This window comes from Ranitomeya variabilis, chromosome 2, assembly GCF_051348905.1.
Source record: "Ranitomeya variabilis isolate aRanVar5 chromosome 2, aRanVar5.hap1, whole genome shotgun sequence".
In the NCBI taxonomy this organism is placed as follows: Eukaryota; Metazoa; Chordata; class Amphibia; order Anura; family Dendrobatidae; genus Ranitomeya; species Ranitomeya variabilis.
In genome coordinates, this window is record NC_135233.1 from 482,891,820 (window position 1) to 482,913,583 (window position 21,764).

Here is a 21,764-nt window from a genome sequence, read left to right on the forward strand (position 1 = left end):
AGCACTTGGGGGTTCAAAGTGCTCACCACACATCTAGATAAGTTCCTTGGGGGGTCTAGTTTCCAAAATGGTGTCACTTGTGGGGGGTTTCCACTGTTTAGGCACATTAGGGGCTCTCCAAACGCGACATGGCGTCCGATCTCAATTCCAGCCAATTCTGCATTGAAACAGTCAAACGGTGCTCCTTCACTTCCAAGCTCTGCGGTGCGCCCAAACAGTGGTTTACCTCCACATATGGGGTATCGGCGTACTCAGGAAAAATTGCACAACAAAATTTGTGGTTACATTTCTGTTTTTACACTTGTGAAAATTAAAAAAAATGGTTCTGAAGTAAAATGTTTGCAAAAAAAAGTAAAATGTTAATTTTTTTCTTCCACATTGTTTTAGTTCCTGTGAAGTACGTAAAGGGTTAATAAACTTCTTGAATGTGGTTTTGAGCAGCTTGAGGGGTGCAGTTTTTAGAATGGTGTCACACTTGGTTATTTTCTATCATATAGACCCTTCAAAATCACTTCAAAGGTGATGTGGTCCCTAAAAAAAACATGGTGTTGTAAAAATGAGAAATTGCTGGTCAACTTTTAACCCTTATAACTCCCTAACAAAAAAAAAAATTGTTTCCAAAATTGTGCTGATGTAAAGGAGACATGTGAGAAATGTTATTTATTAACTATTTTTTGTGACATATCTCTCTGATTTAAGGGCATAAAAATACAAAGTTTGAAAATTGCAAAATTTTAAAAATTTTCGCCATATTTCCATTTTTTTCATAAATAATCGCAAGTAATATCGAAGAAATGTTACCACTAACTTGAAGTACAACATGTCACGAAAAAACAATCTCAGAATCAGCGGGATCCGATAAAGCGTTCCAGAGTTATAACCTCATAAAGTGACACTGGTCAGAATTGTAAAAATTGGCTCGGTCATTAAGTACCAAATTGGCTCTGTCACTAAGGGGTTAAATAAGTTACATGGGTACACAGGCAGCATTGTTGTGGTCAGTGGAGGAGGATTCCAAGGAGGGACCGCAGACAGGCTTACTAGGCCTAAAATAAATAAAAATAGGCTCAAGGCACTTAGAGTTATCTCGCAGGGGTACACAGGCAGCATTGGTGTGGTCAGCGGAGGACGATTGCAAGGAGGGACCGCAGACAGGCTTACTGGGCCTAAAATAAATAAAAATAGGCTCTATGCAGTTTTAAATAGGTTACATGGGTACACAGGCAGCATTGCTGTGGTCAGTGGAGGAGGATTGCAAGGAGGGACTGCAGACAGGCTTACTGGGCCTAAAATAAATAAAAATAGGCTCTATGCAGTTTTAAATAGGTTACATGGGTACACAGGCAGCATTGTTGTGGTCAGTGGAGGAGGATTGCAAGGAGGGACCGCAGACAGGCTTACTGGGCCTAAAATAAATAAAAATAGGCTCTATGCAGTTTTAAATAGGTTACATGGGTACACAGGCAGCATTGGTGTGGTCAGCGGAGGACGATTGCAAGGAGTGTCTGACACAGTTAGTACTCCCAAAAAATAAATTGATGTTAATGTCTCGCAAAACAACAAAACAAAAAAACAAAAGTGTGGCATACTTAGGTACAGGGGTGGGCTCATCTGCTGAGTTTCTGACATAGTAATTTGGCAGTAAGTATTTACTGGTGTCAATATAGGACACTGACCCAGACTATTTTAACTAGCATCATAGATGTCAACAAATTGGTATTGTCAGTGCCAGGCATTGAATGATGTCAGCGCATAGACTAAACATTGGTGGAGCTGTGAGAGATAATTTTGCACGTGGTAGAGCACAGTTTGAGCTGGGGGGGTGAACTCTCTTGTGGCCGGCGGTACCGTCCCAGGGCCCCTCATGTTACAACGGTGTGTCTGACGTTGGGTGCATGCCACCACAGCCAGAGACACTTTATTGTACTATGAGGGACCCAGTGGCAGTGCCGTCGACCAAAAGCGGGCACACCCACCTCTTCAGACAAACGGCACTCTAACGGGTGCTTGCGCCAAGTGGCGAGACCACGGCCCTGTGGGGGGAGTTTTCCCATTGAGGGAGGTGTAAACATGTCGTATGCTGGACAAAAAGCTGCTGCAAATTAAGAGATTGGAACACTCAGTAAGACCAGTCCACAAGCAAGACCTTTTTATAGGAAAGCTAGGTGTCAGCCGGGAAAGGTGGGGCAAAATAATTTGAAATCCAGGAGTGGTTCATTTTAATGAAGGTTAGATCATCCACATTTTGGGTAGCCAGATGAGTCCTTTTTTCGGTTAATATTGAACCAGCAGCACTGAATACTCTTTCTGATAGCACACTAGCTGCTGGGCAAGCAAGCTCCTGCAATGCATATTCTGCCAATTCAGGCCACGTGTCTAATTTGGATGCCCAGTAATCAAATGGGAATGACGGTTGAGGGAGAACATCGATAAGGGATGAAAAATAGTTAGTAACCATACTGGACAAATGTTGTCTCCTGTCACTTTGAAGAGATGCTGCAGTACCTGTCCTGTCTGCGGTCATTGCGAAATCACTCCACAACCTGGTCAGAAAACCCCTCTGTCCAACGTCACTTCTGATTTGTGCACCTCTAACACCTCTGCCCTGTAGCCCCCTGCAGCTCGTGTGAAAACCATCACCGGCGCTGTGTGCTGGGAATGCCTGAATTAAACGGTCTACAAGAGTTGCTTGTTTGGTTGCTAATATTTGTTTGAGGTTCTCATGTGGCATAATATTTTGCAATTTGCCTTTATAGCGAGGGTCAAGGATGCAGGCCAACCAGTAATCGTCATCGGTCATCATTTTAATAATGTGTGGGTCCCTTTTGAGGATACGTAAGGCATAATCCGCCATGTGGGCCAAAGTTCCAGTTGTCAAATCTGCGGTTGTGCTGGTTTGAGGGGCAGTTACAGGCAAATCTACGTCACTTGTCTCCCTTAAGAAACCAGAACCCGGCCTTGCAACGCCACTAATTTCTGTTGGCCCAGGAGATGCTTCCTCATTAAAAAAGTACTCATCCCCATCATCCTCCTCATCCTCTTCGCCCGCTACCGCGTCCTTTACACGGCCCTGACCAGACAATGGCTGACTGTCATCAAGGCTTTCCTCTTCCTCGGCTGCAGACGCCTGCTCCTTTATGTCCGTCAAACTTTGCATCAGCAGACGCATTAGGGGGATGCTCATGCTTATTATGGCGTTGTCTGCACTAACCAGTCGTGTGCATTCCTCAAAACACTGAAGGACTTGACACAGGTCTTGTAGCTTCGACCACTGCACACCTGACAACTCCATGTCTGCCATCCAACTGCCTGCCCGTGTATCCTCCCACAAATACATAACAGCACGCCTCTGTTCGCACAGTCTCTGAAGCATGTGCAGTGTGGAGTTCCACCTTGTTGCAACGTCGACGATTAGGCGATGCTGGGGAAGGTTCAAAGACCGCTGATAGTTCTGCATACGGCTGGAGTGTACGGGCGAACGGCGGATATGCGAGCAAAGTCTGCGCAATTTGAGGAGCAGGTCAGGTAACCCCGGATAACTTTTCAGGAAGCACTGCACCACCAGGTTTAAGATGTGAGCCAGGCAAGGAATGTGTTTCAGTTGGGAAAGGGCTATGGCAGCCATGAAATTCCTTCCGTTATCACTCACTACCTTGCCTGCCTCAAGATGTACAGTGCCCAGCCATGACTGAGTTTCTTTCTGCAAGAACTCAGACAGAATTTCCGCGGTGTGTCTGTTGTCGCCCAAACACTTCATTGCCAATACAGCCTGCTGACGCTTGCAGTGGCAACAGTGGCAGCTGCGGATGGAGTGGATGTGCGACTGCGGTCTGTGGACGAGCTCTCGCTTCTGCAGGAGGATGAGGAAGAGGAGGAGGGGGGGAGAACGCCTACAGCCAACTGTTTCCTTGACCGTGGGCTAGGCAGAACTGTCCCAATATTGCTGTCCCCTGTGGACCCTGCATCCACCACATTCACCCAGTGTGCCGTGATGGACATGTAACGTCCCTGGCCATGCCTACTGGTCCATGCATCTGTTGTCAGGTGCACCTTTGTAGTCACAGACTGCCTGAGTGCATGGACGATGTGGTCTTTAACATGCTGTTGGAGGGCTGGGATGGCTTTTCTAGAAAAGAAGTGTCGACTGGGTAGCTCGTAGCGTGGTACAGCGTAGTCCATCAGCGCTTTGAAAGCTTCGCTTTCAACTAACCGGTAGGGCATCATCTCTAATGAGATTAGTCTAGCAATGTGGGCGTTCAAACCCTGTGTACGCGGATGCGAGGATGAGTACTTCCTTTTCCTAACAAGAGTCTCATGTAGGGTGAGCTGGACTGGAGAGCTGGAGATCGTGGAACTAGCGGTGGTGCCGGTGGACATGGCAGACTGAGAGAGGGTTGGAGATGGTATTCTTGCTGGTGCCCTACATGCAGTGTTTCCTACTACGAACCTGGTGATTCCCTGACTGCTTTGGCTTGGAGACAAAAGCTGCACAGATACTGCAGGGGTTGCGGGAAATGGTGGGCTTACAGTGAGGGAAGGGATGTAGTGTTGCTGACTAGCTTCATTGGCCGAGGGTGCTGCAACCTTTAGGCACGTTTGGTAGTTAGTCCAGGCTTGCAAATGCATGGTGGTTAAATGTCTATGCATGCAACTTGTATTTAGACTTTTAAGATTTTGACCTCTGCTTAAGGTAGTTGAACATTTTTGACAGATGACTTTGCGCTGATCATTTGGATGTTGTTTAAAAAATGCCAGACCGCACTCTTTCTACTATCAGATACCTTTTCAGGCATTGCAGACTGAGCTTCTTTAACCAGACGGCCATGCTGTCCTCCAGCTGGTTTTGGTTTTGCCACGCGTTTATGGCCAGATACGGGCCCGGCAGATGGAACCTGTTGTGATGTTGATGCCTGCTGCGGCTCCTCCTCCACTTCAGAACTACTGCTGCCTGCACCCTGTTCACCCAATGGCTGCCAATCGGGGTCATCAACTGGGTCATCTATGACCTCCTCTTCTATCTCATGTGCAACTTTGTCTGTGTCACCGTGTAAGCCGGTGGTATAGCGTTCGTGACGGGGCACCATAGTCTCAGCTGGGTTTGACTCTGGCTCAGTACACTGCGAGGGCAATGTTCTGGTCTGAGTCAAAGGAACAGCATAGTAATCTGGCTGTGGCTGTGCATCAGTGCACTCCATGTCCGATTCAACTTCTAATGGGCATGGCCTGTTAACTGTTTCACTGTCTAACCCAGGAACGGTATTTGTAAAGAGCTCCATAGAGTAACCCATTGTGTCTCCTGATGCATCCTTCACTCTTGTTCTGGGTGAAGAAGACAAGGAAGCGACTTGTCCCTGACCGTGAACATCCACTAATGACGCGCTGCATTTACATTTAGCACTTTCAGAAGAGGAGGCAAAAGAGCTAGAGGCTGAGTCAGCAAGGAAAGCCAAAACTTGTTCTTGCTGCTCCGGCTTTAAAAGCGGTTTTCCTACTCCCAGAAAAGGGAGCGTTCGAGGCCTTGTGTAGCCAGACGACGAACCTGGCTCAACAACTCGAGACTTAGGTGCTGTACTGCTTTTACCACGACCACCTGATGCTCCACCACCACTACCATCATTACCAGCTGACAATGACCGCCCACGGCCACGACCTCTTCCACCAGACTTCCTCATTGTTTGCAAAACTTAACCAAAGTAACGGTATTTGTTACTGTAAAACAATTTATAAGGTGAACTCTAACTTCTGTAGGATTTATATACACCTTTATAGGTGGCTGACACTGAAAGAAAAACCAGGCCCAATGTTACACACTAGGTTTTCTGTGCCCCAATAATTTGAGACAGATGGCACACACACGACCGGCACTCAAGCAGAAATGCCAATCTTAATCTTCCACTATTTTTTGTTTTCAGGGAGAATTAAAAAAAAAAAATGGACCAGTATTACACACTAGGTTTTCTGTGCCCCAATAATTTGAGACAGATGCCACTCACAGCACTGGCACAGAGGCAGACTTGCCAATCTTTATCTCCCACTATTTTTTTTTTTTTTTCAGGGAGAATTTAAAAAAAAAAAAAATGGCCCAGTTTTACACACTAGGTTTTCTGTGGCACACAATGAGAGACAGATGCCACACACAGCACTGGCACAGAGGCAGACTTGCCAATCTTTATCTCCCACTATTTATTTATTTTTTTTCAGGGAGAATTTAAAAAAAAAATAAATGGCCCAGTATTACACACTAGGTTTTCTGTGGCACACAATGAGAGACAGATGCCACACACAGCACTGGCACAGAGGCAGACTTGCCAATCTTTATCTCCCACTATTTATTTATTTTTTTCAGGGAGAATAAAAAAAAAAAATGGACCAGTATAACACACTAGGTTTTCTGTGGCACACAATGAGAGACAGATGCCACACACAGCACTGGCACAGAGGCAGACTTGCCAATCTTTATCTCCCACTATTTATTTCTTTTTTTCAGGGAGAATTAAAAAAAAAATGGACCAGTATTACACACTAGGTTTTCTGTGGCACACAATGAGAGACAGATGCCACACACAGCACTGGCACAGAGGCAGACTTGCCAATCTTTATCTCCCACTATTTATTTCTTTTTTTCAGGGAGACTTAAAAAAATGGCTCAGTATTACACACTAGGTTTTCTGTGGCACACAATGAGACAGATGCCACACACAGCACTGGCACAGAGGCAGACTTGCCAATCTTTATCTCCCACTATTTTTTTTTTCAGGGAGAATAAAAAATGAAATAAAAAATGGCCCAGTATTACACACTAGGTTTTCTGTGGCACACAATGAGAGACAGATGCCTGTTGTGAACTATACTTCTTGGCTCCCTCTTGTGGTCACTAGCGGTATGGCACTTGGATTGTCTTTCCCCAGGTTGGTACTCACCTGGTTCGTTAGGCCTTGGGTGTTCCTATTTAGACTTCCTGGATTCTTAGTCTGGTGCCTGGCATCGATGTAATCAGTTCATGTCTGTTTGCTCCTGTCTACTGGTCCTGATTTTTGCAAGATAAGCTAAGTCCTGCTTTCTTATTTTTGTTTATTTGCTTTGCTCTATTTTAGTCCAGCTTGTACAAAATGTGATTCCTGATTTTGCTGGAAGCTCTAGGGGGCTGATGTCCTCCCCCCACACCGTTAGTCGGTTTGGGGGTTCTTGGATATTCAGCGTGGATATTTTGTAGGGTTTTTTGCTGACCGCATAAGTCATCTTCCTATTTTCTGCTATTAGTCAGTGGGCCTCTCTTTGCTAAAATCTAGTTCACTCTTACGTTTGTCTTTTCTTCTTACCTCACCGTTATTATTTGTTGGGGGCTTGTATTATAACTTTGGGGTCTTTTCTCTTGAGGCAAGAGAGGTCTTATTTTCTCTGAAAGGGTTAGTTAATTCTCCGGCTGGCGCGAGACGTCTAGAATCAACGTAGGTACGTTCCCCGGCTGCTGCTAGTTGTTGTGCTAGGATCAGTTATACAGTCAGCCTAGTTACCACTTCCCTATTAGCTGTTTTTTTGTGTTTGCAGACTTTGCCGAAACTCCTGAGATCCTCTACCATTGGGATCATAACAGTATGCCAGGCCAAAGTGAATAGTTAATGCATTGCAGAAGCGGGATTAAAAGAAAAGAAGTTCTGAGTTTTTTTTTTTTTTTCTTCCTTACCCTTTTTCTCTGAGTGGCTTGAAGCTCTGCTGCAGACATGAATGTTCAGACTCTGATTACTAGCGTGGATCAGCTTGCTGCACGAGTGCAGGGCATTCAGGATTTTGTTACTAGTAGTCCTATGTCAGAGCCTAAGATACCTATGCCTGAGCTGTTCTCTGGAGATCGATTTAAATTTAGGAAATTTAGGAATAATTGTAAATTGTTTCTATCTTTGAGACCTCGTTCGTCTGGAGACTCAGCTCAGCAAGTTAAAATTGTTATCTCCTTTTTGCGTGGCGACCCTCAGGATTGGGCTTTCTCATTGGCGCCAGGAGATCCGGCATTGGCAAATATTGATGCGTTTTTTCTGGCGCTCGGATTGCTTTATGAGGAGCCCAATCTTGAAATTCAGGCAGAAAAAGCTTTGCTGGCTATCTCTCAGGGCCAGGATGAAGCTGAAGTGTATTGCCAAAAATTTCGGAAATGGTCCGTGCTTACTCAATGGAATGAGTGTGCTCTATCCGCAAATTTCAGAAATGGCCTTTCTGAAGCCATTAAGAATGTGATGGTGGGCTTCCCCATTCCTACAAGTCTGAATGATTCTATGGCGCTGGCCATTCAGATTGATCGGCGTTTGCGGGAGCGCAAATCCGCTAATCCTCTGGCGGTGTTGTCTGAACAGACACCTGACTTAATGCAATGTGATAGAGTACAGACTAGAACCGAACGGCAAAATCATAGACGTCAGAATGGGTTGTGTTTTTACTGTGGTGATTCTACACATGTTATATCAGCATGCTCTAAACGCCTAACAAAGGTTGTTAGTCCTGTCGCCATTGGTAATTTGCAGCCTAAATTTATTTTGTCTGTGACTTTAATTTGCTCATTGTCTTCCTACCCTGTTATGGCGTTTGTGGATTCAGGTGCTGCCCTGAGTCTTATGGACTTGTCATTTGCCAAGCGCTGTGGTTTTGTCCTGGAGCCTTTAGAAAATCCTATTCCTCTTAGAGGAATTGATGCTACGCCACTGGCGGAGAATAAACCGCAGTATTGGACACAGGTGACCATGTGCATGACTCCTGAACATCGGGAGGTGATTTGTTTTCTTGTTCTGCATAAAATGCATGATTTGGTCGTTTTGGGTCCGCCATGGTTACAGACCCATAATCCAGTTTTGGTTTGGAGGGCTATGTCTGTGTCAAGTTGGGGTTGTCAGGGAATTCATTGAGATTCCCCGTCGGTGTCTATTGCTTCTTCTACTCCTTCAGAAGTTCCTGAGTATTTGTTTGACTATCAGGATGTATTCAGTGAGTCCAGGTCCAGTGCTCTTCCTTCTCATAGGGACTGTGACTGCGCCATAGATTTGATTCCTGGTAGTAAATTTCCTAAGGGACGATTATTTAATCTGTCTGTACCTGAGCATGCCGCGATGCGTTCTTATATAAAAGACTCATTGGAGAAGGGGCATATTCGTCCTTCCTCTTCCCCTCTTGGTGCGGGATTCTTTTTTGTGGCCAAGAAAGACGGATCCTTGAGACCTTGTATAGACTATCGGCTTCTGAATAAAATCACGGTTAAATTTCAGTATCCTTTGCCACTATTGTCGGACTTGTTTGCTCGGATTAAGGGTGCCAGTTGGTTCACCAAGATAGATCTTCGTGGTGCGTACAACCTTGTGCGCATTAAGCAGGGAGATGAATGGAAAACTGCATTTAATACGCCCGAAGGTCATTTTGAGTACTTGGTGATGCCTTTTGGGCTCTCTAATGCTCCTTCAGTGTTTCAGTCCTTTATGCATGACATCTTCCGGAAGTATCTAGATAAATTTATGATTGTTTATCTGGATGATATTCTGGTTTTTTTCTGATGATTGGGATTCTCATGTAAAGCAGGTCAGGATGGTGTTTCAGGTTTTGCGTGATAATGCTTTGTTTATGAAGGGCTCAAAGTGTCTCTTTGGAGTGCAGAAGGTTTCCTTTTTGGGTTTTATTTTCTCCCCTTCTGCTGTGGAGATGGACCCAGTCAAGGTCCGAGCTATTCATGATTGGACTCAACCCACGTCTGTTAAGAGCTTTCAGAAGTTCTTGGGTTTTGCTAATTTCTACCGTCGTTTTATTGCTAACTTTTCTAGCGTTGTTAAACCTTTGACGGATATGACCAAGAAAGGTTCTGATGTTGCTAATTGGGCTCCTGCAGCCGTGGAGGCCTTCCGGGAGCTGAAGCGCCGGTTTACTTCGGCGCCTGTTTTGTGCCAGCCTGATGTCTCACTTCCCTTTCAGGTTGAAGTGGATGCTTCTGAGATCGGTGCAGGGGCTGTTTTGTCGCAGAGAGGCTCTGGTTGCTCTGTGATGAGACCATGTGCTTTTTTTCCTAGGAAGTTTTCGCCTGCTGAGCGGAACTATGATGTTGGTAATCGGGAGTTGTTGGCCATGAAGTGGGCATTTGAGGAGTGGCATCATTGGCTCGAGGGTGCTAAGCATCGTGTGGTGGTCTTGACTGATCACAAAAATCTGATGTATCTCGAGTCTGCTAAGCGCCTGAATCCTAGACAGGCTCGTTGGTCATTGTTTTTCTCCCTTTTTGACTTTGTGGTCTCATACCTGCCTGGTTCGAAGAATGTGAAGGCTGATGCTCTTTCTAGGAGCTTTGTGCCTGACTCTCCTGGAGTCTCAGAGCCAGCTGGTATTCTTAAAGAGGGAGTAATCTTGTCGGCCATTTCTCCTGATTTGCGACGTGTGTTGCAGAGATTTCAGGCTGGTAGACCTGGCCCTTGTCCACCAGACAGACTGTTTGTTCCTGATAAATGGACCAGCAGAGTTATTTCCGAGGTTCATTCCTCGGTGTTGGCAGGGCATCCTGGGATTTTTGGTACCAGAGATTTGGTGGCTAGGTCCTTTTGGTGGCCTTCCTTGTCGCGGGATGTGCGTTCTTTTGTGCAGTCCTGTGGGACTTGTGCTCGGGCTAAGCCTTGCTGTTCTCGTGCCAGCAGGTTGATTTTGCCCTTGCCCGTCCTGAAGAGGCCTTGGACACACATTTCCATGGATTTCATTTCAGATCTTCCGGTGTCTAAAGGAATGTCTGTCATCTGGGTGGTGTGTGATCGTTTTTCCAAGATGGTCCATTTGGTGCCCTTGCCTAAGTTGCCTTCCTCTTCCGATCTGGTTCCTTTGTTCTTTCAGAATGTGGTTCGTTTACACGGCATTCCTGAGAATATCGTGTCTGACAGAGGATCCCAGTTTGTGTCCAGATTCTGGCGATCTTTTTGTGCTAAGATGGGCATTGATTTGTCATTTTCATCTGCCTTTCATCCTCAGACTAATGGCCAAACGGAGCGAACTAATCAGACACTGGAGGCTTATTTGAGATGTTTTGTTTCTGCGGATCAGGATGATTGGTGACCTTCTTGTCATTGGCTGAGTTTGCCCTTAATAATCGGGCTAGTTCCTCTACTTTGGTTTTGCCATTTTTCTGCAACTCTGGTTTTCATCCTCGTTTTTCCTCGGGTCATGTTGAGCCTTCTGACTGTCCTGGGATGGATTCTGTGGTGGATAGGTTGCAGCGGATTTGGAATCATGTGGTGGACAACTTGAAGTTGTCACAGGAGAAGGCTCAGCGTTTTGCCAACCGCCGCCGCGGTGTGGGTCCCCGACTTCGTGTTGGGGAGTTGGTTTGGTTGTCTTCTCGGTATGTTCCTCTGAAGGTTTCCTCTCCTAAGTTTAAGCCTCGCTTTATTGGTCCTTATAAAATTTTGGAAGTCCTTAACCCGGTGTCTTTTCGTTTGGATCTTCCGGTGTCGTTTGCCATTCACAATGTGTTCCATAGGTCTTTGTTGCGGCGGTACGTTGTGCCTGTGGTTCCTGCTGTTGAGCCTCCTGCTCCGGTGTTGGTTCAGGGCGAGTTGGAGTACGTGGTGGAGAAGATCTTGGATTCTCGTCTCTATAGAAGGAGGCTTCAGTATCTGGTCAAATGGAAGGGCTATGGTCAGGAGGATAATTCCTGGGTGGTCGCCTCTGATGTTCATGCGGCCGATTTGGTTCGTGCCTTTCACGCTGCTCATCCTGATCGCCCTGGTGGTCTTGGTGAGGGTTCGGTGACCCCTCCTTAAAGGGGGGGTACTGTTGTGAACTATACTTCTTGGATCCCTCTTGTGGTCACTAGCGGTATGGCACTTGGATTGTCTTTCCCCAGGTTGGTACTCACCTGGTTCGTTAGGCCTTGGGTGTTCCTATTTAGACTTCCTGGATTCTTAGTCTGGTGCCTGGCATCGATGTAATCAGTTCATGTCTGTTTGCTCCTGTCTACTGGTCCTGATTTTTGCAAGATAAGCTAAGTCCTGCTTTCTTATTTTTGTTTATTTGCTTTGCTCTATTTTAGTCCAGCTTGTACAAAATGTGATTCCTGATTTTGCTGGAAGCTCTAGGGGGCTGATGTCCTCCCCCCACACCGTTAGTCGGTTTGGGGGTTCTTGGATATTCAGCGTGGATATTTTGTAGGGTTTTTTGCTGACCGCATAAGTCATCTTCCTATTTTCTGCTATTAGTCAGTGGGCCTCTCTTTGCTAAAATCTAGTTCATTCTTACGTTTGTCTTTTCTTCTTACCTCACCGTTATTATTTGTTGGGGGCTTGTATTATAACTTTGGGGTCTTTTCTCTTGAGGCAAGAGAGGTCTTATTTTCTCTGAAAGGGTTAGTTAGTTCTCCGGCTGGCGCGAGACGTCTAGAATCAACGTAGGTACGTTCCCCGGCTGCTGCTAGTTGTTGTGCTAGGATCAGTTATACGGTCAGCCTAGTTACCACTTCCCTATTAGCTGGTTTTTTGTGTTTGCAGACTTTGCTGAAACTCCTAAGATCCTCTACCATTGGGATCATAACAGATGCCACACACAGCACTGGCACAGAGGCAGACTTGCCAATCTTTATCTCCCACTATTTATTTTTTTTTTCAGGGAGAATTAAAAAAAAAAAATAAATGGCCCAGTATTACACACTAGGTTTTCTGTGGCACACAATGAGAGACAGATGCCACACACAGCACTGGCACAGAGGCAGACTTGCCAATCTTTATCTCCCACTATTTATTTATTTTTTTTCAGGGAGAATAAAAAAAAAAAATGGCCCAGTATTACACACTAGGTTTTCTGTGGCACACAATGAGAGACAGATGCCACACACAGCACTGGCACAGAGGCAGACTTGCCAATCTTTATCTCCCACTATTTATTTATTTTTTCAGTGAGACTTAAAAAAAAAAAAAATGGCCCAGTATTACACACTAGGTTTTCTGTGGCACACAATGAGAGACAGATGCCACACACAGCACTGGCACAGAGGCAAACTTGCCAATCTGTATCTCCCACTATTTTTTTTTTTTTTTTCAGGGAGAATAAAAAAAATAAATAAAAATGGCCCAGTATTACACACTAGGTTTTCTGTGGCACACAATGAGACAGATGCCACACACAGCACTGGCACAGAGGCAGACTTGCCAATCTTTATTTCTACTATTTATTTATTTTTTTCAGGGAGAATAAAAAAAAAATAAAATGGCCCAGTATTACACACTATTTTTTCTGTGGCACACAATGAGAGACAGATGCCACACACAGCACTGGCACAGAGGCAGACTTGCCAATCTTTATCTCCAACTATTTATTTTTTTTTTTTCAGGGAGAATTAAAAAAAAATGGCCCAGTATTACACACTAGGTTTTCTGTGGCACACAATGAGACAGATGCCACACACAGCACTGGCACAGAGGCAGACTTGCCATTTTTTATCTCCCTGCAGTAATCTCAGAAAAGTATGGCAGGCAGCTATAAAAAGGACAGCTGCACACAAAAGTGTGGACAAACAAACAAGATAGCTGTGCAGAAAGGAAGGAACAACAGGATTTGTGCTTTGAAAAAAGCAGTTGGTTTTCACAGCGGCGCACACACACAGCAACGCAGCTATCAGGGAGCCTTCTAGGGCAGCCCAATGAGCTACCTCGCTGAGGAAAAAAAAAGTAGCTTCCACTGTCCCTGCAAACAAAAGGTGGTGTTGGACAGTGGAAATCGCTAGAGCACAAGCGGTTTGGGGGTGAATGTACCCTGCCTAACACTATCCCTGCTTCTGACGAAGTGGCAGCAACCTCTCCCTACGCTCAGATCAGCAGCAGTAAGATGGCGGTCAGCGGGAACGCCCCTTTATAGCCCCTGTGACGCCGCAGAAAGCAAGCCAATCACTGCAATGCCCTTCTCTAAGATGGTGGGGACTGAGATCTATGTCATCACGCTGCCCACACTCTGCGTCCACCTTCATTGGCTGAGAAATGGCACTTTTAGGGTCATTGAAACGCGACTTTGGCGCGAAAGTCGCGTACCGCATGGCCGACCCCACTTTGCCAAAAGTCGGCGACTTATGAAAATGACCGATCCGTTTCGCTCAACCCTAGTTATAGGTCTTAGAGTATGGTGGATCTTCTAAAAAATGTTTTGTTAACTTTTGTCTGAGATTAGTTAAATATGAAAAAATATAAATATTGGAAAATGTCACTATCATATTGACTTGCATAATATCATTTATATGTAAATTGAACTGAACAGTGAACAGTATTAAAATACAGAAAACAAAATCCAGAATTGCTTTCTTTTTTATACATTCCACCTCCCAAATTTTGTAATGAATAGTAATTAAAAAGTCTTATGTAACTGAAAATGCATCATTACATCTTGCCATGCAAGCTATAAGCCCTCACAATTGTCATTTACTGAAAATTGGAAACGGTATGGCTCTCAGAATATGATGATACAAAAACAGTGTATTTATTAAAAAAAACATAGTAGAACATAAATAAAACTACCAAAATTTGGAATTACCATAATTGTACTTACCCCCACACTTTATTTGTGTAGTTTGAGAATATTGGAAATTTTAAAACAAAAGAACTTACCGTATTTTTTTATATTTCTCCCCATAAAAAGATAGATAATAGATATTTTTTTCTATTTTCCAATAGATAATGTACCAAAACATGCTGCCACTACAAATACAACTCATTCTCCAAAAAAGCAAGCTCTTATACAACCATGGGGATTAAAAATAATTAGATATGGACATTTTGAAAACCTCATTATGCCTTTTGGGCTCCTACAACACTCTACTAGGTCCATCCAGGCCTTGCAAATCAATCTCAATGGATTTTATCATGCTCTCCATTCATTTGCTGCCTTATCAAAACTATACTGCTGCTTCCTTGTACCACCTTTGGCTGATTCCTGACTATGCAACCTGCTCATCCTTCAAACTATACTGCTGCTTCCTTGTACCCACCTCTGGCTGATTCCTGACTACGCAACCTGGTCATCTTTCAAACTATACTGCTACTCTCGTGTACCGACCTCTTGCTGATTCCTAAATACGCAACCTGCTCATCCTTCAAACAATTCTGCTGCTTCCTTGTACCCACCTCTGGCTGATTCCTGACTACGCAACCTGCTCATCCTTCAAACTATACTGCTGCTCACATGTACTGACCTCTGGCCAATTCCCTACTGCGCTAGTTGTTGTAATACCACTACTCCAACCCAGGACAGTTACTGACATCACTTTTCCTCGGTCCTTAGGACATACTATCTGCAAATTTGTAGACAATAGGTCTTTTACTAGTGAATAGTAGGCTCTATCTCAGCCACCACAATGAAGTTATCTCTTGTATCCCAACAAAGTGCCTCCCATTCTGGGCTTGTCCCAACTATTAACTCTATCTATACCCAACTCAGTGCATGCCAATTACTAAACTACTAAACAGACAAAATCACATTTTGCAATACATTATATACCAACATTGTATCTTCTAGGGGGGGGTGAGCAGCACCTCCACTTCCTTACACATACACTAATATCAAAGCTCTTTCATTTGCGTATAGTGCTGACTCAGTGCTGACCCAGCACTGTCAACCAAAAGGGAGAAAGGTAAATGTATGCTAAAAGAAAGTGAAGGAATAGTGAACCAAGATGCTTAGCTACATCAAATGGGGTACAAAGCTTCATAATTTTTACATGTAAATAAAATTGTTTTCCTGATACTGAATCAAGTTTCGAATAAATGAAAGGACTTATTTTTATAGGGGCTAAGTTCCAAATAAGGATGTGAAGTTAGCTGTAAATGCTATTTGGAACTGAGAGTCTTTAAAGGAATAATCCCATCTTTAAAAAGTTCTGTCAAATCATTAAGATACAGTACGTCCTCACCAAGCTTAGTAAAAGAGATGCAAAGCTAATTGAGCCGCGACGTCATTCTCAGGTCCTAAATTCCTAGAATGAGGAGTTTAGGGCCTGAGAATGACGTCACGGCTTGTGATTGGTCACGTGGCGGTCACATGTGCGGCACGCGACCAATCAGAAGCCGTGACGTCATGGAAGGCCCTAAACGCGCTCATTTTAAGCAAAGAAGGCTGCCGGTTACCAGCGGTGATGTCCAGGGGCCTCCGGAGAGGTGAGTATATCAATATTTTTTATTTTAATTCTTTATTTTACACAGTAATATGGATCCGATACCGATTCCCGATACCACAAAAGTATCGGATCTCGGTATCGGAATTCCGATACCGCAAGTATCGGCCGATACCCGATACTTGCGGTATCAGAATGCTCAACACTACTCATTACATGTGTTGTCATTTTCACACAGCTGCGACACATGCAGCTGCAGAGCTGAACAGCTGATCAGCCGGAGTGATCCAGGAAGCCAGGTTCCCCCTGCAGCTTCTTCGGCAACCACTATAGCTTGCCGAAGAAGCCCTGACCCGATCAAATTCGCTCATCTCTAGTAGAGACCTGTCAATACAGGGTGGGGAGAAGTGGAAACCTACCTGTCTGAATAATTTATAGCACGGTCTGGGTTCCCAATTGCTATTAAAGTATGTTTATCTCTGACATGTTGCTGTGTTTCAGAGTTAACCATACCTAGCTAAGTTCATACAGCCAGTGACTGATACATGCTGCCCACAGACAGGGCAGCATGTATCAGGTGTCAGGTTCACTTTAAATCAAAATGTCCTTCAAAATGTATATTGAATTTGGCCACATTATTTTCAGTTATTAGTGTACTTTTGTGGTCACTGATGCTGAATCCACCCAAGATCAGGGTGGACATTGTCTCAATCTTTTGCTGCTTGCTTTTTTTTCTGTCCTTTTGTGTTTTTTGCACTCTTTAACACATTTTTATACAAATCTTGTTTAGTTGTGGGTGAGGTACATTACAGATGTTGCGCCAGCACTTTACATGAAGTTGTGATCCTGCCTGGGTGTGGGCATTTGTGCTCTGAGGGCACTATGCCTGTGCATGTAACCGATGTTGCTGGTTGGCCAGGACCGCTGTTTGAAAATAAACTTTCTACTGAACAAAATATTGGTAAGTAATAGTGATGAGCGAATATACTCGTTACTCGAGATTTCTTGAGCACGCTCGGGGGTCCTCCAAGTATTTTTTAGTGCTCGGAGATTTAGTTTTTCTTGCCGCAGCTGAATGATTTACATCTGTTAGCCAGCATAAGTACATGTGGGGGTTCCCTAGCAACCAGGCAAAACCCACATGTACTTAAGCTGGCTAACAAATGTAAATCATTCAGCTGCGGCAAGAAAAACTAAATCTCCGAACACTAAAAAATACTCGAAGGACCCGAGCATGCTCGAGAAATCTCGAGTAATGAGTGTATTTGCTCATCACTAGTAAGTAATATATACATGAGATAGTGGGTACACAGTCTTATGAATGTTTCCTTTTCAACTGGATGCATTTTCCACAGCTTCCTTTCTCCTTTTCTTTATTGTCACCTTTCCTTTTTACTCTCTTTACTTGTCCTCTGTATTTACTGTTTCTCACTACATCACAACAACTCAACTTGACAGTCCTGTTTAACAAAAGTCCTTTACAAGACATCTTCTTAGTTCTTAGAGTGCCAGTATGGTTGGTACTTATCCTCTTTAATGCTTATCTTCTTTAATGCTGATGCTCTGGAACTCCCACCTGGGACTTTCTTCTCGTTTCATGTACTCAGTCCTGTTTAGGTTCATTTCTTTCAAAAATTATAATCTCTGGGCCTTTCTGCTAAGCATCCTCTCCCTGTATTCGTCTCCAGTAGATCACTCTGTCTCTTAGTCACTTCTGCTCTGGATCTCACTATCTCTTTTCTTTGGTCTCCTCTTAGTTTAGGGACACACCAGGATGTAGCAGTCCTCACAATGGACCTTAGATCCTCTCTCTATGCACTCCTATCTTCCCTCCTACCAGGAAATTGTCATTTTCCCTTCAACTTATACCATCCCACTCTGGGCTAGTCCCAAACATTAACTACTCACATAACCAATAGTGCTAACACCTTTAACACAAATCACAATTTTCATTACATATCACATAATATTATACTTACATTATTTCTTCAAGGGAGAACATGAGCAGTATGTCTCCTTACTTATTACCAAACAGCAATGTGAATGTTGAGTTGTTCAATTGTTTTGTCTAAAAGAACAGTACTTTGTGTATGTCATATATGGTATATTTTTCATCATACCTTAGCCTATATACTTACATGAATATTGTTACTTCCCTCCCAAGTAAGTTCCAAAATAAATTTTGCACTGATGTGAAGCATATTATCAACTTTGTCTATTAGGATACCATTTTTATTGTATGGAAGTTCTAGGCTGCAAAATAAATAAAGCAAATTAACAATCTTCATCAATACAGGATATGCCCACTAACTATTCTACATTCTACTCTTAGAACATCTTAAAAATCATTTCATAAGCATTTACATAGTTACATACTGTAGTTATTAAGGTTGAAGGAAGACTTTAAGTCCATCTAGTTCAACCAATAGCCTAACCTAACATGCCCTAACATGTTGATCCAGAGGAAGGCAAAAAAAAACCATGTGGCAAAGAGTAAGCTCCACATTGGGGAAAAAAAATCCTTCCCGACTCCACCTACGGCAATCAGACTAGTTCCCTGGATCAACGCCATATCAAGGAATCTAGTGTATATACCCTGTAACATTATACTTTTCAAGAAAGGCATCTAGTCCCCTCTTAAATTTAAGTAACGAATCACTCATTACAACATCATACGGCAGAGAGTCTCACTGCTCTTACAGTAAAGAATCCGCATCTGTTATTATGCTTAAACCTTCTTTCCTCCAGACGTAGAGGATGCCCCCTTGTCCCCGTCTCAGGTCTATGATTAAAAAGATCATCAGAAAGGTCTTTGTACTGTCCCCTCATATATTTATATATTAAAATAAGACCACCCCTTAGTCTTCATTTTTCCAAACTAAACAGCCCCAAGTGTAATAACCTATCTTGGTATTGCAGACCCCCCAGTCCTCTAATAACCTTGGTCGCTCTTCTCTGCACCCGCTCTAGTTCAGCTATGTCTTTCTTATACACCGGAGACCAGAACTGTGCACAGTATTCTAAGTGTGGTCGAACTAGTGACTTGTATAGAGGTAAAATTATGTTCTCCTCATGAGCATCTATGCCTCTTTTAATACATCCCATTATTTTATTTGCCTTTGTAGCAGCTGCCTGACACTGGCCACTGAATGTGAGTTTGTCATCCACCCATACACCCAGGTCTTTTTCATTGACGGTTTTGCCCAGAGTTTTAGAATTAAGCACATAGTTATACATCTTATTACCTCTACCCAAGTGCATGACCTTACATTTATCCCCATTAAAGCTAATTTGCCATTTATCAGCCCAAGCTTCTAGTTTACATAAATCATCCTGTAATATAAAATTGTCCTCCCCTGTTTTGATTATCCTGCAGAGTTTAGTGTCATCTGCAAATATTGAAATTCTACTCTGAATGCCCCCTACAAGGTCATTAATAAATATGTTAAAAAGAAGAGGGCCCAGTTTATGCTTTTGAGGATTATAACTGGCTTAATCTTGGATGAATCATAGGGATGAACAAGCAGTAAAATGCTTGGATGCTCATTACTCGAACAGAGCAGTTCCTAATGCTCGGAGTCTCGTTTCGAGTAACGAGTACAGTATAATGGGAATCAATGGGAAAACCAAGCATTTTTCTGACAGACCCCACAAGGAGGTCTTGGGGACAGTGAAAATGTTGAAATGGATGGTAAAAGTGCTGAATGGAAGGAGAACAGCATGGGGAAGACCCTTGAAAGCATATGTGACTCCCAGATCGCTGCTCAGAACAATGATGTAACACATTTAATTCACTTTGAGGACTGACAATAAAACATTAAAAATTAGCAAGAAATTGGAGTTTACAGGAAAAAAAATGTTAAGAAAGATTATTTCCTGTGTAGTGATTGTACTGTATATAAAGCAACATTTAAAAGTGATTTTAAAATTACAATAATTTAAGTTAACCAAAATGTATTTTTTATTATTTTTTGTTCTTTGTTGTATTAAAAAGACTGAAATTTCAGTGTAATTTATGAAGGAAGCAAGAACTGCCAAAAATTAGATTTAAGAGGAACTCAGGTACACACTGTATTAGACATAAAGGAGGGCCTCATACACATTATGTTCAAATTGTCATGTAGTGGAACTCCTAGACTCATAAAAGCAATGCATTAATTTCAAAGCCAGCCAAAAATTACAAGCAGTGTCATCCATACACCCTTGAAGGCACCAACTGTAGTGCCTCATTAAAATATTCTGAACAAAGTGTAGTTGTGGTACTGCTACATTCTTAAAAGCTCTGCACACAGTGCAAAACCTGCCAAAAATAAAAGCAGGGTCTTCCATACATCCTTGACATCACCAACTGTAGTGCCGTATTAAAATATTAAGAAAGTGTAGTTGTGTGGAAAAATCAGAAGAAGCAGAATAACTGATTTGTAGAGTAGAATACTTTAATAATATACACTGCTCAAAAAAATAAAGGGAACACTTAAACAACAGAATATAACTCCAAGTAAATCAAGCTTCTGTGAAATCAAAGTGTCCACTTAGGAAGCAACACTGTTTGACAATCAATTTCACATGCTGTTGTGCAAATGGAATAGACAACAGATGGAAATCATTGGCAATTATCAAGACACACTCAATAAAGGAGTGGTTCTGCAGGTGGGGACCACAGACCACATCTCAGTACCAATGCTTTCTGGCTGATGTTTTGGTCACTTTTGAATGTTGGTTGTGCTTTCACACTCGTGGTAGCATGAGACAGACTCTACAACCCACACAAGTGGCTCAGATAGTGCAGCTCATCAAGGATGGCACATCAATATGAGCTGTGGCAAGAAGGTTTGCTGTGTCTGTCAGCGTAGTGTCCAGAGACTCTAGGCACTACCAGGAGACAGGCCAGTACACCAGGAGACGTGGAAGGGGCTGTAGGAGGGCAACAACCCAGCAGCGGGACTGCTACTTCAGCCTTTGACCAAGGAGGAACAGGAGGAGCACTGCCAGAGCCCTGCAAAATGACATCCAGCATTCCACAAATGTTCATGTGTCAGCACAAACAGTTAGAAACTGACTCCATGAGGATGTTCTGAGTGCCCGACATGCACCAATGGGGGTTGTGTTCACAGCCCAACACCGTGCAGGACGCTTGGCATTTGCCACAGAACAGGACTGGCAAATTTGCCATTGGCGCCCTGTGCTCTTCACAGATGAAAGCAGGTTCACACTGAGCACATGTGACAGACATGACAGAGTCTGGAGACACCGTGGAGACTGATCTGCTGACTGCAACATCCTTCAGCATGACCGGTTTGGCAGTGAATCAGTAAAGGTGTGGGGTGGCATTTCTTTGGAGGGTTGCAGAGCCCTCCATGTGCTTGCCAGAGGTAGCCTAACTGCCATTAGGAACTGAGATGAGATCCTCAGACCCCTTGTGAGACCATATGCTGGTGCGGTTGGCCCTGGGTTCCTCCTAATACAGGACAATGCCAGACCTCACGTGGCTGGAGTGTGTCAGCAGTTCCTGCAAGATGAAGGCATTGAAGCTAAGGACTGGCCCGCCCAGTCAACAGACCTGAATCCAAGTGAACACATCTGGGACATCATGTCTCACACCATCCACCAACGTCATGTTGCACCACAGACTGTCCAGGAGTTGGTGGATGCTTTAGTCCAGGTC

General features: G+C 43.7%; 1 protein-coding gene across 1 annotated transcript in view; it reads right to left on the reverse strand.

The window, feature by feature from the left end:
* Window positions 1–21,764, reverse strand: part of LOC143806868 (mucin-2-like) — a 373,557-nt gene that overhangs the window by 261,178 nt on the left and 90,615 nt on the right. The window contains exon 4 of the mRNA XM_077287848.1: window positions 18,238–18,352. Coding sequence (XP_077143963.1) covers window positions 18,238–18,352 — 115 coding nt within the window. The remainder of the gene's footprint in view (window positions 1–18,237; window positions 18,353–21,764) is intronic.